At 39.9% G+C, this 15,618-nt stretch overlaps 1 protein-coding gene across 1 annotated transcript in view; it reads right to left on the reverse strand.

Annotated features, from left to right (window-relative positions):
* mapk8ip3.S (mitogen-activated protein kinase 8 interacting protein 3 S homeolog) overlaps positions 1-15,618 on the reverse strand; it is an 80,794-nt gene that overhangs the window by 64,368 nt on the left and 808 nt on the right. The window contains exon 2 of the mRNA XM_041578107.1: positions 13,900-14,292. Within this exon, the coding sequence (XP_041434041.1) occupies positions 13,900-14,208 (309 nt within the window). The 5' untranslated portion in view covers positions 14,209-14,292. The remainder of the gene's footprint in view (positions 1-13,899; positions 14,293-15,618) is intronic.

The raw sequence follows: 15,618 nt of genomic DNA on the forward strand, positions 1-15,618 counted from the left end.
GCATAGAAGTAGCGAATTAACGTCTAATGTAGTTGCGCATAGTATGCCGAAGCTTTCTGAAGAGTAAATTTGCCCCAAGCTTGACTGCTTGATACCGACGACTGGCCAGTTTGTTAGAGGCAGAATGATGACCGCAGACAGGTTTATATATGTAGGTGGTCAATGAAAAGACTAATTAAGGCAAAAGAACTGGAATTGTCTTTCAGTAAATAAGGCAAGTTGATGGTTTCATTAGCACATGGGAGTGGAACAAAACCAGCCTCTCTAGAGAAAATCTATAAAGCTTTATAACAAGACACGGACTGATGGTGTGAAGGCAACTCTCCCTATCATCATCTTAATGCATTGGTCTCATAATCCATCCTGTGTTCTGATTCATCTCACTCGCAACAAAATGCTCTGTTAACTCTCCCTTATATGTATGTACAGAGCTTCCCACAACACTGTACTACTTATAATATATATATATACATACATACAATGAAGGTGGTTTGCACTTCAAATATCCATATTCCTCAAAGTGCTTTATTCCATAAATTACAACAACTTTTCAGCTCCTGCTTGGGTAGGGTTGCCACCTTTTCTGGGGCCGGAAAACAGGCAGGGGGGCAGGGAGAATGACTTCGGAGGCGGGGTGGGGGCAGGATACCATACCTCCCAACTGTCCCATTTTGAGCAGGACAGTCCCGCTTTTGACAGCTCAACCCGCAGATTTGTACCGATATGTCCCGAGTTTCTCTTTGATCTGCTGCACTGAACAGCCAAAAAAAGATACAAAGTTTCTAACTTAATTGGCTCTTGGCAGAGAGCCCATAATACATACCTAAAATACTTTTGTAACCATTTTAGACAACATAAGACCTAAGACTCACATCTTAAAGGGCAATTCACCTTCATTATCAAAACTGTAAAAGCATATAAAAAAACAAAGAAATGTGTTCAAACTTTCATAACCTGCCAGATTTTGTAAAATGGACATGGTAATTAGGGGGCGCTGCGAATCTATTTGCCTCTCTTTCTGTTTCCAGAATGTTGGGAGGTATGCAGGAACTGTGACGTCAGGGTGGGACTGGTGAGATCAAATTTGGCGCAGGCTCAATGCGTTTAAATGGACGCACAATTCCTTGCAAAGTAATTGTTGCTTGTCAGCCTTTTTCTGAACCTGTTGAAGAACCAGGCCTGAATTATTGACTACTGTGCCTGCTCTACCCCTACTGACTTCTGCCTTATGGTGATCCTGTGCTGCTTGCCCTTGACCTTTGGCCCGTCTTGACTTGGATTCTGCTTAATGACTTGGTACCTCATCTTTGGCTTAACTTCTACCAACACTTCTGCCACTCCTCCACGTGGTCAGTCCTGTTACATTTCCAGGTGTTATTTCTCTGTGGGAGGTGCAGGAGAGGCTTCTCCTTTTTTATAATATCTCCAGCAACTGTAATTGAGAGTACATGACAATGGGGTTACACCATTTAGGTTATTCTTCTATCCATTCCAATGGTAGTTTTCTGTCTTCTTCCACATCTTTCAGATTTGGTTGCCATTTTTTGGCAGCCTATAATTTTCTGCACTTCTTTATATGTTTTCCCCTCTCCAATCAACTTTTTAATCAAAGTACGCTGTTCTTCTGGACAATGTCTGGAACAAAACATTTTACTCAGATTTCAGAGAGAAATACACTATAACCAGCAGCACAACATTTGCTCCTTCCTTCCTTAAATAAGGGCCGGAATTGACTCCTGTTATTTCACAGAATGAATGACGTCACTAATTGAACTCCACACTGCTATTATTTGGAACAAGCTATTATTATTTGGAACACCACTATTATTAGAACCATACCAGCCGCAATTAATGATTCAATGACACAGAATGAGCAGCATGCCATGACTGTTGGATCTGTTGGTTTTCTATTACTCTACTACGCCTACTAGTAAATTATTTGCCATGTAGAAATATAATTTCTACCAAAAACAGTGATTGATCAGATTAGTGATGTCGGACTTCTATTATTCTGAACACAACTGTATATACTGTATATATATATATATATATATATATCTATATATATCTATATATATCTATATATATATATATATATATATATATCTATATATATATCTATATATATATATATATATATATATATATATATATATATATATATATATATATATATATATGAACCAATAAGAAACCAGTGGGGAAACTATTTTATAAACCCATGAGCCAATTTCCAGGACTGAACTAAAAAGCACATCACATTGTACAAATAAAACAGAAGTGGAGCCAGTGACTATTTCTTTTAGCTTGCCAATATCAATTCTATGGGTGTCAAGGCTCATTTACTATGGGCAGGAGTGTGATTAATGAAACATTAAAGGGAGCAAATTTGCACCCCTATATACTTAAAGGGGATGTAAAGTCAAAAAAATAAAAATCTCCATATTAAATTTTTTATTTTAAACTTTAGTTCCTCTTTAATGCGGGTGACACAATATCCCTTGTTTCCTTCCCAGTGGCTAAAATGCAAATTGCTAGTGGGAAATATATATGGCACTCTTGAGGAAACTATTTGTAACTTTTCACAGCGTATATGTCCCCACCATTGATTTGTTTTTTAGCCAGTTGCCAGTTAACCCCCTATCTGCCAAGTCAGAGAGCTCCAAGAAAAGGATAGTCGCTACGGTATTGAACTGCTGGTAACTGATGACTGGAGAAGGTTTATAGGAAAAAGAGCCTTCTTTGCACTTCAATCCAATAATCCAAATTGAATTTCAGCACATTAATAATAGGGGGATCCTGCAACAAAAAAAAGTAAATTGACCAGTAGAAGGCTTGAGGAATGAGCCAATAAAGGCTCATCAGTGTTGTAACCTGATCCAAAGGCCATAAATAATTCAAGGTGGCAAGAGAAGTAATAAAGGCTCCACCAGGGCAAACATAATGTATATTTTGTTTCCTTGCCTTCATTTTGCAAGTTTATTTTCAAAACTTCTCCCACATAAGCTTGATGTGTAAAGGAGAATTAAAGATTTCCTTTAGAACAGGCAAATTTCTAAACCTCAACTTTCTTAAACAACGTTCAAGAGCTACTGTATGTGCTCCAGTTTCACCAGTCATGTCTATCAGCAGTATATCCGATCATGTTCAGATCTCTGTGATTTCACTCTCACTCAGCAGCAACAACCCATTGGGAAGTGCGTAGAGAATACAGATAGCACCTGGCAATAATGTCACTTTTAGGCGCCATGTGTGCTGGTTTTCTGTTGGCTTCCTTAGGCTAAATAAGTGCACCCAAAGGTGTCTGTTGTCACAGCAGTATGTTAGCTGTGTTTGATCTGATAATGGAAGTCACCACACATGCCACTTGAATCAGCATCAGGGAGGCCCACTGGGATGCAAAGGATCAATAAGGTATTCTTGTAGGGTATGCTTTCAGGGTTGTATTGTAGCTTAAAAGATGGACTTACATGAGCCCATAAAAACCCTTTGAGACCAATCAATAGCTTACTGACATGTATGGGAAGCAAGACAGACCATCGCAGTCAATATCTGTCTGAAAATCAGGCACATATCAATAGGAGAGGCTTAAAAATCCTGTCCGACAAGGAGCACATCAGCATGATGATATGGTTCTTGACTGGCAGCTCCAGTGTATTCAGGGGCGTTTCAGGGGTCTTGGCCACCCTGAGGCTACAAGAAACAAGATTGAAACAATTTATATTGTGTAAGCAACTTTTATTTTGCTTGACCAAGATCACAAAATAGGATCTGGACTTATTTCTTTGGGTGAAAGGCCCCCTGTAAGGACTTACCCTGGTGGTCTAGTGGGCGGCGGGGTCCATCGCCGCTCCTTCAGCATGGACGCCTGCCACATTGTTCCTTTCTCCCCAGTGCCGGCTTCCTCTAAGGCGCACACTTCCGTTTCTTAAAGGTGCAGTGACGCTGGCGTGTGACGTTAGTGCGCAATGGCGCCAAATTCATAAATATAAAAGGGGATTTTAGTTTACAGCACCTGGCCCGTTGTTAGGTTCAATTAGTTGTTCCTGGTGCTTTAGAATATTGTATCCTGCTGGTTTCTTCTGGTTTTGACCCTTGCTTTTCCTGACTACTCTGTAATCTCCAATCCTGATCCTTGCCTGCCTGGAACAACTCCGAACTCTCTAATCCTGACCTTTTGCCTGTCCACTGACTATTCTACGCTCTATATCCTGATTCCGGCCTGACGATTCTCTGCTTGTGCTGGCCCGGCCTGCCTGTTCCTGGTGGTGTTCTTCCTTCCAGTATACTGGTGAGACGATTGTGCCCCTTTGCTCGTCCAGACACGTTAGCTTTGCTCCTCTCTCAGTTAAGACCTGGCGGGATCCGATTAGCCGAGGGCTCCTCCCGAGGTGAAAGGTGGTGGTTATAGGCAGAAGTGAGAGTTGAGACCAAGGAGCTTAGCTTGGGTTCTGGATATAGGGTGCCGAACGTGACACCCACTTTAAGAAAAATCCTTGATTTTAGTGGACTTCTACTCCCATCATTCCTTCACACAGAAGAAAATGTTGGTGTATGTTGGGACTTGTTGTCCAGAGAGTTGGCCATTAGATGTTCCACATGTTTCATCCATCTGTGATGGTCACTTTTGGATTAACTACATCTCCCACCATTCTCTGCCTACATCTGTCTAAAGAACATTGGTAACCAGGGTAAAAATAAAATAAAAGGCACTTATTCCCAGAGCAAACCTTTTGGGACCTTATCCTTCACTTAATAATTCATGAAGTGTAACTGTGCTTTGCACTATAACCAGTCCAAGAATTAGTCAGGGTCCCTTTGCACCGGTCATTATTGTGGGACCCAGCAGTAGCTGTGTGATCTTCTCTCCCTTTGAAAAAGCTAGAGACAGAGCCACAGACTTAAAATTACTGTTTAGAATGCAGAATGGACTGAGATGCACAGAAATATCATTAAGGCAATTCAAGGCTCAGGGGGAAGGGTAGTTCAAACACCCATTCATCTTAATGTATTACCCAGAGTATCTTCCTATGCCAGATCTTCAAGCTAATCCAGTCTAATTGCACAGGCCCTTTCCTCATTAGAGCTCTGATCTCGATGTAGGATTCTCTTCTCATTCTCAGTTTCCGTATCTTATTATCTCATTATAAAAGGGGCAGTCATATAACTGGCATATAGATGTATGGGTAATAGGGGACATACTGACTTTCAGCCACCATAACCTCTGTATTTTTATGTTACTTATTCTACCATGTGATATGAATGGTTTATATTACATATCAATTGATAAAAATTGATATATTTTGTATCTTATGTAAAGAGTAATGTGTTCTTGCTCAGGCCTGTACCTGAAACTGCCCATGTACTAAGATCTGTTTGTAGGTGAGCAGACCTCTGCCTTTTTTTGCCTACCCACACGCTGGGCCAATTTGGGCTGATCTGAACATTGGCCCAGGTGATAGTGCTTAGATCATACTGATTAAACAAACCTGTCTGCAAGATATCGGATTTTTTTTTCCCCCATCTAGCGGTCCCCATACACTGGGTATCATTTCTTCATCTATTCATCACATATTTGTGCCTTATCCATGGTAAGTCCTGTATATCAAATATTGTACTATATAAAGTAACAAGCATCTGCTTCCTTATCTTTAGCCCTTCAGTAGTGATGGGCGAATCTGTCAATCAAATCAAGTCAATGGCTGTCCGAATAATTTTGGTGCACGACAATTTTTATTTGTCACTGGAAATTTTTTGTTGGCGAAATTTCGCCGCAGTTTCGCTAAACATTCACGGTTGAGAAACGTGAAAATTCGCTGTGAATCCATGCCTAGCAAATAAATTCGCCCATCACTACCTTTCAGTCCTTCAGCCACTGATGAACTATTTTTCCCAGCTAGTCAAAGGTGGATGCTAGGGCTTGTATTCAGCAAGAGTTGAAATATCTATGGTGTATGTGCTGGCCCTATAATAATGGTGTAGGCTGGCAGGCTGTGAGAGCGTGCAACTTGGAGCAGCGATTGAAATAAAAACACCATGGGCAAAGAATGAAAGCCAGTGAAAACTTTGGGTAATGGAGTAATAGCACTGTGCACCACCTTTCACTGAACTGAATGCAGCCTGTTTGCTGCTAGTAGAGATGCACGGAATCCAGGATTCGGCCTTTTTCAGCAGGATTCGGCCGAATCATTCTGCCCGGCCGAACCGTATCCTAATTTGCGTATGCAAATTAGGGGCGGGGAGGGACTTTTTGGCACAAAACAAGGAAGTAAAAAATGTTTTCCCCTTCCCGCCCCTAATTTGCATATGCATATGCAAATTAGGATTCGGGGGTTTGGTATTTGGCCGAATCTTTCGTGAAGGATTCGGGGGTTCAGCTGAATTTAAAATAGTGGATTCGGTGCATCCCTAGCTGCTAGTGACAGTTTTCACCCCTAAAACACTCACATGTAAATTTTCAGACCAATAACCATGTGTAATAAGCGATGACAAGCAGTCTCCATTGATGTGAGTGACAGAAGGCACTTCTTGAGAACTGAGCGTTTTCAGTTGGCAGAGAGACGTTACATGTGCCATAGAACTATACCACTCTTCAGCAAGGGCAGCCAGAGATCAGATGTGATGTAAGGTAACAAAACAATACAAGGACAGCAGATGTAAACGAAGATGTGAGTACACTCAAGAGGTCCACCAAGGATACTGTGACATGATCGGGTGCCATGGTGTGAAAGACTGGATACATCCAGCTGTGTGGGGCTATAAGTACACCACTGAACCTCTAGCTATAAGTACACACTAGAGCTCAGCACAGGGATTATACATCATTAATATCAGTGCCTGTCCCAGTGGAACTTACAGTCTAAGAAGGGGTCTTCAACTTTTTTTTACCTGTAAGCCACATTCAAATGTAAAGAGTTGGGGAGCAACACAAGCATGAAAAAAGGGTTCCCGTGGCTGCCAAATCAGGGTTCTGATTTGCTATTTAGTAGCCCCTGTGTGGACTGGAAACCTACAGGAGACTCTGTTTGGCAGTACACCTGGGTTTTATGCAACCAAAACTTGCCTGAAAGCCAGGAACTGAAAAATAAGCACCTGTTTTGAGGCCACTGGGGGCAACATTCAATGGATGTGAGAACAACATTTTGCTTATGAGCCATTGGTTGGGGAACACTGGTCTAAGGTAAGAAATATTCCAGGGACAGGTGAAAGTGATAGATCAAACTACCTCTTAGTATTCATGGTACCTACCACCTACTGTACTTCTTAGCAAACATCAACTCCTGCTTGCATTATTATGTGTATTGCTTTATTGTTATATAATATCTATAGAAAACAACAGCAGCCTTGCCACCATAATAAACTGATATTCTAGATATTATGATAACAGATCAATAGAGTCAAAAGTAGGGTTACCATCCAGTCTGTATTTCACGGGCCTAGCCAGCAGAATAGAGGCTATGGCTGGAGCTTGGTAATAAAAAATTGCATGGCCATAAAAATAAACTGGCCAGTTGTTTTTCCTTGGCTCACCCAGTTATGCCACCAATCTGCCAAGTTGCAGCTTTCCAATATTGTAATATTTTCCCCCTATTGGCATCAGGCATCACTTTGCAGGCCAGGAGACAACCCTACTGTCAAGTTATGTCTCCTGACCAATTTCCCATCAGTTTCCTCTGACTTGTCAGCCCTAGTGCCCTATCCGTCCCAATCCCTGACCTCTTTAAGTCAACAACCTGCCCCCGCTGCCAGTATTTTCATTTGGAAAAGGTAGCAAATCGTGACAAAAACTGCATTAAACGAGACACTGTTTCACTGTTTACATTCAGAGGCCTAGAATGATTGCCGAATCCATGTAACTATATTATAAAGTATATTTATAAATTATACATTTCACCTCATTCTCATGGCCTTCAGTCTATGGCTGTTTTGAAGATCAACCAATAAGAATTTGCTAAGGCCTAAACAATAGCGCTGTTTAATGGGGGGAAGGGCCTTGTCTCCTGTAACAGGAAGGCCATGCACCGGTCATAGAGCCGAATGCTTATTGATCTTTTTCCATTTTCTAATGGTATTAAATTACACGTCCACTAACCTTTTCCCAGTCAAAGTGGGCTACAATCCATACACTTTATCTTTGCTTTCATTATTCAACACAGACGCATGCCTCCTTTATTTTATCTTTCACAGCCAACTGTGCGTTTGCTGTTTCACTGAAATGTACCTCGCAAGCCTCAAGCCATTTGTCATGTTTACAGGGGATTTTACAGGGTGTACCATAAACATGAACTGGCTGGTTGTATGAGAATATTTGGTGTCGATTGCAGGGACCGAAGCCCATTTCTGACCAGCAACCTGCTCCAATGTAGAAATAAACCAGTAGCACACTGATTGAAGTTAAATAAGTGGATTTGTTGTTTATTTAGCCCATGTTGATCTCTCCAAATTCAACAGCAACCTTTTTTTTCCAGACACACTTTTTAACCCCCATACCTCATCCCATAAGGGGCTTCCACATCATACACCACATATAACACTCTGGAACATGAACAAGGCTGAAACAGAATGTATTGTTTATATTATACAGGGGTCAATACTCCACCCATATCTCTTTGCAAGGTGTCTGCTGACCGCATGCAAGATTGGGAAATAAAAACAATCCTGCCCAAGAACTCAATGATTTGCAGGTATTCCAATGGTACCTGACCTGATATAGGACTTTGTGGCATGGTCCTCCTCAGACCTGCATATTTTTGACAGGTCTTTGCTCCCAGGTGTCTGTATAAATATATGTACTCTCAGATTTTATGATTAAAACGTTTTCAGTAGCCTTAAAGGAGAACTAAAGACGAACTGAAGAAGTAGGGTAGAAATGTTGTCCATGATGTTTTGTGCTTCTGTATCAGCCCAAGGCAACTACAGCCAGTACCCCAGTAGCTCCCCATCTTCTTTTCTGCTGATTCACTGCACATGCTCTGTGCTGCTGTCACTTACTGAGCTTAGGGACCCACTCACAATATACAGTACACATAGAATAGAAATGTCACAATATAAGGCTGATTTGTAATTAATACAGATAATTACTACATGGCAGCACAGAAACCAGTGCAATTAGCATCCGAATTTAATAATCAGCAAACCTGTAGCATCAGCTTATATTACAGGGGAAGCTCATTTTCTGCTGGATAATTAGTGACGACCCCTAAGCTTAGCTTCTCAACAGCTGCTCAGAGCCCACTGAGCATGTGAGTGTCACAGACACTTTCCAAGATGGTGACCCCTGTGACAAGTTTGAAGTTCTGGATCATTGCTCCTATTGACAAGCTGAAACTTTAGGCTGGTGCAATAAGTGCAGTATGGCATTTTTAGTCACATTCATTTTTAGGGTTTAGTTCTCCTTTAAATCATGCTACTCTGCATTATTAAAGAACCCAGGTCCCAATTACTGGATAATAAATCCCATAGTTCTTCAAAGTCTACAAAATACTGATTACTGATCCCTGAGGGAAGCCACTGAGCCCCTTTTCCCAGTCCCATTGTTTTTAGCAGCATGTGATATGGAGCTTTGTGCCTAATCCCTCTTAAGTATTAAAGCCCTTTAGGTAGCCAGAAAATAGTAGCAGCACCCACAGATTTTGTTAAATAGTTTTCATGACTAATTGTCATGATGACAATTCTAAATTCTGGATTTGTTTCCTCTAAACACTGCTGAGATTCAGCCAAATTCAGAACAAGATCCTGAATTTGGTGCATCCCTAGATATTGCTTTTTTTTCTGTTGGCAATTCAACAAAATGAAGAAAATAATTTGCAGGTAATCAGGGATTTCTTAAAACCAAATTCTATCACATCATATAAGTTTCTTAGTAGCAGAACAGTATGGTATAATATAAGTTTATTTAGCAGCGGTGCTTATCAAATAATGATGGATCCAAATGTCCATAAATATCTAATTATGTTAGGTTAACCTTACAAATGTTAATAAAGTATAAATAATTAAAAATAAAAACGCTCAAAAAATAAAAGATTTTAACATTAAGGGAGTTATTTATTAAAGTCCAATTTTTTCTGGGGAAAACACCATTTTTTTGTAGAAAAGAAAACTCAAATTCTTTCGAGATTTATTAAATCCAGAGGCTGCGAAAAGTCCAAATAAAAAAAGTACTCCAACTCAAACCTGCCAAGGTCATGTAGCTGAAGGTAATGGCAGATGTCCAATTTACAATTGGAAGATATCATGATCTGCGCTGGGTTTGTACAATAATCCCAAATCTGAAAAAATTGTTTTTTTTACAATTTTATTGAGGTTTTTCCCGCACCAGATTTTTCTGAGTAAATTTATTGATAAATGCGGTAAAAATATGGTAGTTTGGTCAAAAGTGGTTTTAAGAAAAGAGTGAGAATTTTTCCGATTTTAGTAAATAACCCCCTAAAAAACTTTTCATGCAAATTTTTAAGAACAGTTTTATTTGAATCTACTGTTGACCTATGGCCTGTCTGACAGTCTGGTCACATAGAGACACTTATCAAAGTTTCAGTCTGGGAAATTCACATTTGAACCTTGATGATAATATTCCAGGTGGCAGGTTGAATTGATTTGATAAATACTGAAAAAATCCATTCCTTCCCTTCTCCTTTCATCCCATCTTCCTTCTTTTTCCCGTTGTTCCAACTATTTATGATTGTTGGGTGTTCTTATAAACCGGGGTTCATTTTCTTTACCTACAAAGACTATGAGCAGGCTTTCCTCATTACCTTGACGACCATTTATACAGTATGTGATGCACCACATCAAGTCAAGGCTCATTACTTTACAGTAGCCCTACAATAAAAGCCTCCATTCCTTGTATCAGCCAGACAACATGAATACATAGCAGGACCCGCATAAGTCAAGGACTTTTCTCAATGACTGCTTTAAAAAATAACATAAAACTCCATCCATGTTATTCACACTGTAAACTAGAAATGCACCAAATCCTTTACTTTTTGGATTCTGCAAAATACAGAATCCGTAATAAAAGACTCTTAATTCAGGAAGAATTTAAAAAATGCATTAATTTTGAACAAAACATTGTTGCATTCAGTTGTTCAGGGCTTTAAAGTCACACTACTAAGGGGTTTGCATTTGAGTCGGCTGAACACCTAGGATTCTGTCGCAATGCACTTTTTAAAGGGAAAATATGTTTTTTTCAAAATGAATCAGTTAATAGTGCTACTCCAGCAGAATTCTACACTGAAAACCAATTCTCAAAAGAGCAAATAGATTTTGTTATATTCAATTCTGAAATCTGACATGGGGCTAGACATATTGTCAAATTCCCAGCTGCCCCAGTCATGTGACTTGTGCTCTGATAAACTTCGGTCACTCTTTACTGCTGTACTGCAAGTTGGAGTGATCTCACCCCCCCCCTTTCCCCCCAGCAGCCAACAGAACAATGGGAAAGTAACGAGATATCAGCTCCCCAACACAAGATAACAGCTCCCTGGAAGATCTAAGAACAGAAAAGCCAAGTCCCACTGAGACACATTCAGTTACATTAAGTAGGAGAAATAATGAAAGAAGTCACATGACTGGGACAGCTGTGAAACTGACAAAATGTCTAGCCCCATGGCAGATTTCAAAATTGAATATAAAAAAATCTGTTTGCTCTTTTGAAAAATGGATTTCATTGCAGAATTCTGTTGGAGCAGCACTATTAACTGATGTGTTTTTGGAAAAAACATGTTTTTCCATGACAATATCCCTTTAAGGAAACAGTAGGTATTTTACATATTTCTGGAAACAACAATGGAAATAACAATGCTTTTCTTTGTACATTATGTACATACAAGAACAGGAAATTGTACCTTTAAAAACATTTCAAACCAACTATTCCAACCATTGCAACAAATGCAGTCCCATCTTTTTTCTATTGCACAGCTTCACATATTATTATTAACAACACTCTGCGTTCCTACACCTATGGAATTGCAGTCTAAGGGGCAGGTTTACTTGAGAGCGAAGTGGCTAACGCTAGTGACTTTTCGCCCGCATTGCCACCTGCAGAGACATCCCCAATCACTAACAGGCGTGGGCACCAATTCTCTAACGAACAGGACTGTCACTAGCAGGTCATTCGCACACTATCAATAGGCCACTTTTTGCTCTGGTGAGTGGACGTTACTCTGTATATTCATTAAAATGTGGATTTTACTGAACTTTAGCTCTTTCGCCAGAGTTGACTTCACCACCTCAAACCAGGCGAAGTGCTATAACATATGGAACATTCATTTTACAGTGGGCTCATGTGTAGGGAGTTATATTAATTCTCTTGTCTTTATTAAGGTTCTCCGGACATGTGTAATATAAACTGGTAACTTAAACCATTTGCAGCAACATTTATAATAAAGACGTACATACAACTTTAAATTTATCGCCCTATGCAAATTGACCTAAGCGCAAGATCACTAGCGAAGTTTCGCTAGGCACAAATAAATGCTAGAGCATCTTCGATATGCAATGCTCGCACAGCCGAAGTAACGGTAGCGAAAAGTCGCCAACGTTCAACACCCGGGACAAAACTTTGCATACCAGTGAATTAGCGTATTCATAGGGTATTTGGGCCTGGCGAAGTGGTGCAATGGGTGCGAAGCTGACGCTGGCGAAAATTCGCCCGTTAGTGAATCTGCCCCTAAGTTTGATGCTTGGTTGGTAGGGACAGTGAGAAACCTGCCCATGGTAATAAGAAGCTGGCACTGCAGTTACCATGGGCATTGAACCTAAACCTCAATGAATCTCCTTCTGAGAAATTAGTTTATTTCTCAGTGACTAGAAACATAATTTATTTATTATGGACAGTTATACATACATCACTTTTGCCAGTGATGTATAAACAGCTCGTATAACCCAGAGCTGTCAACCTTCGAAATAAACAACCCAGGTGTTTGTGACATCATGGGAAGTGATGTCAGAGGAAGTTACATCAATAAAGACGCCAAAACCACGCACAGTGGATTTTTTCTGCAAATTATTAGAAATCGTCCGGGATTGTCAGAAATTGCGGGAATGCATCAGAGTGACAAGAAACCGGGGGACAGAGCCGAAAATCTGGTAACTCCTGATAAAATTGGGGAGTTGATAGCTCTGATAAACTTATCCACAACTTCCATGCTCATTCCTGATCAACCAACAAAATATGCTTTTTGGATATTCTTACAGCAGTAGAGATGGACCAACTGGAGTTATAACTGTATTATCCATCGACACACAGGCTGCTTATTGGCTATCAATGAAGTGTGCACCAGAGGTGAGCCACAAAGACATGACTGGGAACCTATCATCTCATCTCTGGAACCAACAAAAGAAAGTTCTCGTTGGGAAATATTTTTTTAGCTTTATAGCATGGTGTGCAGATATTTAGCACGTGATAGCCAACAGAGGCCATTCAGATGTCGGTTGGATGTTGGAAATTATAGTTCAACAACATTTGGAGGCATCCAGTTTCCCATCCTCTCTACAGACTCTAAGATCTTATAAGACCATTCATGATGGGGGAATGAGAATCATTACCACCCCTAACATTGGAACATTCCACATCCATCTGTTTTTAAGCTTATTCACTCATTGACAGAGTAGAAGGAATATCAAATATAGTTAAATGCAATGATAAGAATGGTAATGGGTAACACCGCAGATTTTCAGTCTAATCTACTACCATAAGTGCTAAAATCCACAAAAAAATGTTATTGATTTCTACAGGTATCTGCACTGGTGCAATTTAGTACCTATATTAGTAAATCAGCCAATTTATCTAAAAACTTCCTCCTATTCCAAGCTTCCCATATTACTTCCTGTTGTATACAGTATGCTGCAGAACATCTAGCTGCTACATAGATCAAACAATAATAATAACTGTGCACCCACCTCCTCGGCCTGCTTCCTTAAAGCCTTCTCCCTCTCATACTGTGTCAGCAGCTGCTCATTGTCCTCCTTCAGAAGCTCCGACTCCACCTCGTGCTCCTGGTTCTCCGTCAGGACAGCATCAAGGTTTTCCAGAACATTGACCACCAGTGGCATGAGTTCCTTCACCGCTTCCTCGTCATAGCATCGTATCAGGCGCTCAAATTCCCGGTAGATGCTGTTAGCCAAACCTGATACCCGCTCTGACATAACCGACCCAGAGCAGTAATCATCCTGGTAGACCACCCCATCGTCAATCTGTATCTCCATCATCTTGTCCGGTGGGATGTTTCCCCCCAGGAGGGAGGCAGCAGTTTATTGGAGAAGGAAAGAAAGTCCTGGGGGTGTCAGCAGAGTCTTTAAAAAAAACCAAAAAAAAAACCACTGTTTACTATAGTACTTAAGGAGGAATCACATGCATTATATATATATATATATATATATATATATATATATATATATATATATATATATATATATATATATACATACATATTGTAGAAGGCTTTAGCACACACTCAAGGGTTTGCGTACCTGGGTGCAATTCAGTGAATAAATATCCAGTTGCAGTAAAGGCTAAAGCACACCAGGGTTTATTTCAAAGGAATAATGTATTTATTTGATTTGAAGTAAATACATATTCCTTTGAAATAAACCCTGGTGTGCTTCAGCCTTTACTGCAACTATATATATATATATATATATATATATATATATATATATATATATATATATATATATATATATATATATATATATATATATATATATATATATATATATATATATATATAGGACCGCCATCAGAAATATATATACAGGACCGCCATCAGAAATCGCAGGGCCCCATACGACAAAATTTCCTGGGCCCCCTGGGCTGCACCCACCGCAAGCCCCACCTACAGGTCTGCCCTCCCCACCCCCACAGGTCCGCCCCCCACCACACAGTAAAAAAAACAAAAAAACATTGGTGGCGCGAGTTCCAATATGTTAATAAAAAATAAAAAGATATTGGTGGCTAGGACCCCACATGAGAAAAGAAAAATTGGTGGCCAGGCCCCCCCACATTACGAGAACATTGGTGGCCAGGGCCCCTTAAACGTCCATGCCATCCCGAAGTCAGCAGCTCTCAGAAAGATGGGGGGTCCGGCTAATCAAGTAAGTGTGGCCTGTCAGGGCCCCCCTTACCCTCGGGGCCCCCTACAACTCTCCCCCCCCTGATGGCTGCCCTGTATATATATATATATATATATATATATATATATATATATATATATATATATATATAAACACACACACAGTATATATACTCTTAACTTAGTACCATACTTAGTTTTATCCAATCGATTATACGAGAAATATTGTGCCGGGTGATATACCTTTTTTTTTTTTGAGCTACTAGACCTTTTTGACTGATTAGTCATAATTAGCCATACGTAAATATCTAGCTAGAACAGTTCCCTTTTTTGGTTTCGAATAGGGTAAATAATATTAATATTTAATGCCCAGCGCCCTGTTAAAGAGTGACTTATTCCCAGTGCTTGCATCTCAGATCTGAAAAGGAGAACTACAGTGCCAATTAACAGCTTATGCACAGATATACATTTATATCCAGGCTATATATATATATATATATATATATATATATATATATATATATATATATATATATATATATATATA

Source organism: Xenopus laevis, chromosome 9_10S (genome assembly GCF_017654675.1).
Source record: "Xenopus laevis strain J_2021 chromosome 9_10S, Xenopus_laevis_v10.1, whole genome shotgun sequence".
Taxonomy (NCBI): Eukaryota; Metazoa; Chordata; class Amphibia; order Anura; family Pipidae; genus Xenopus; species Xenopus laevis.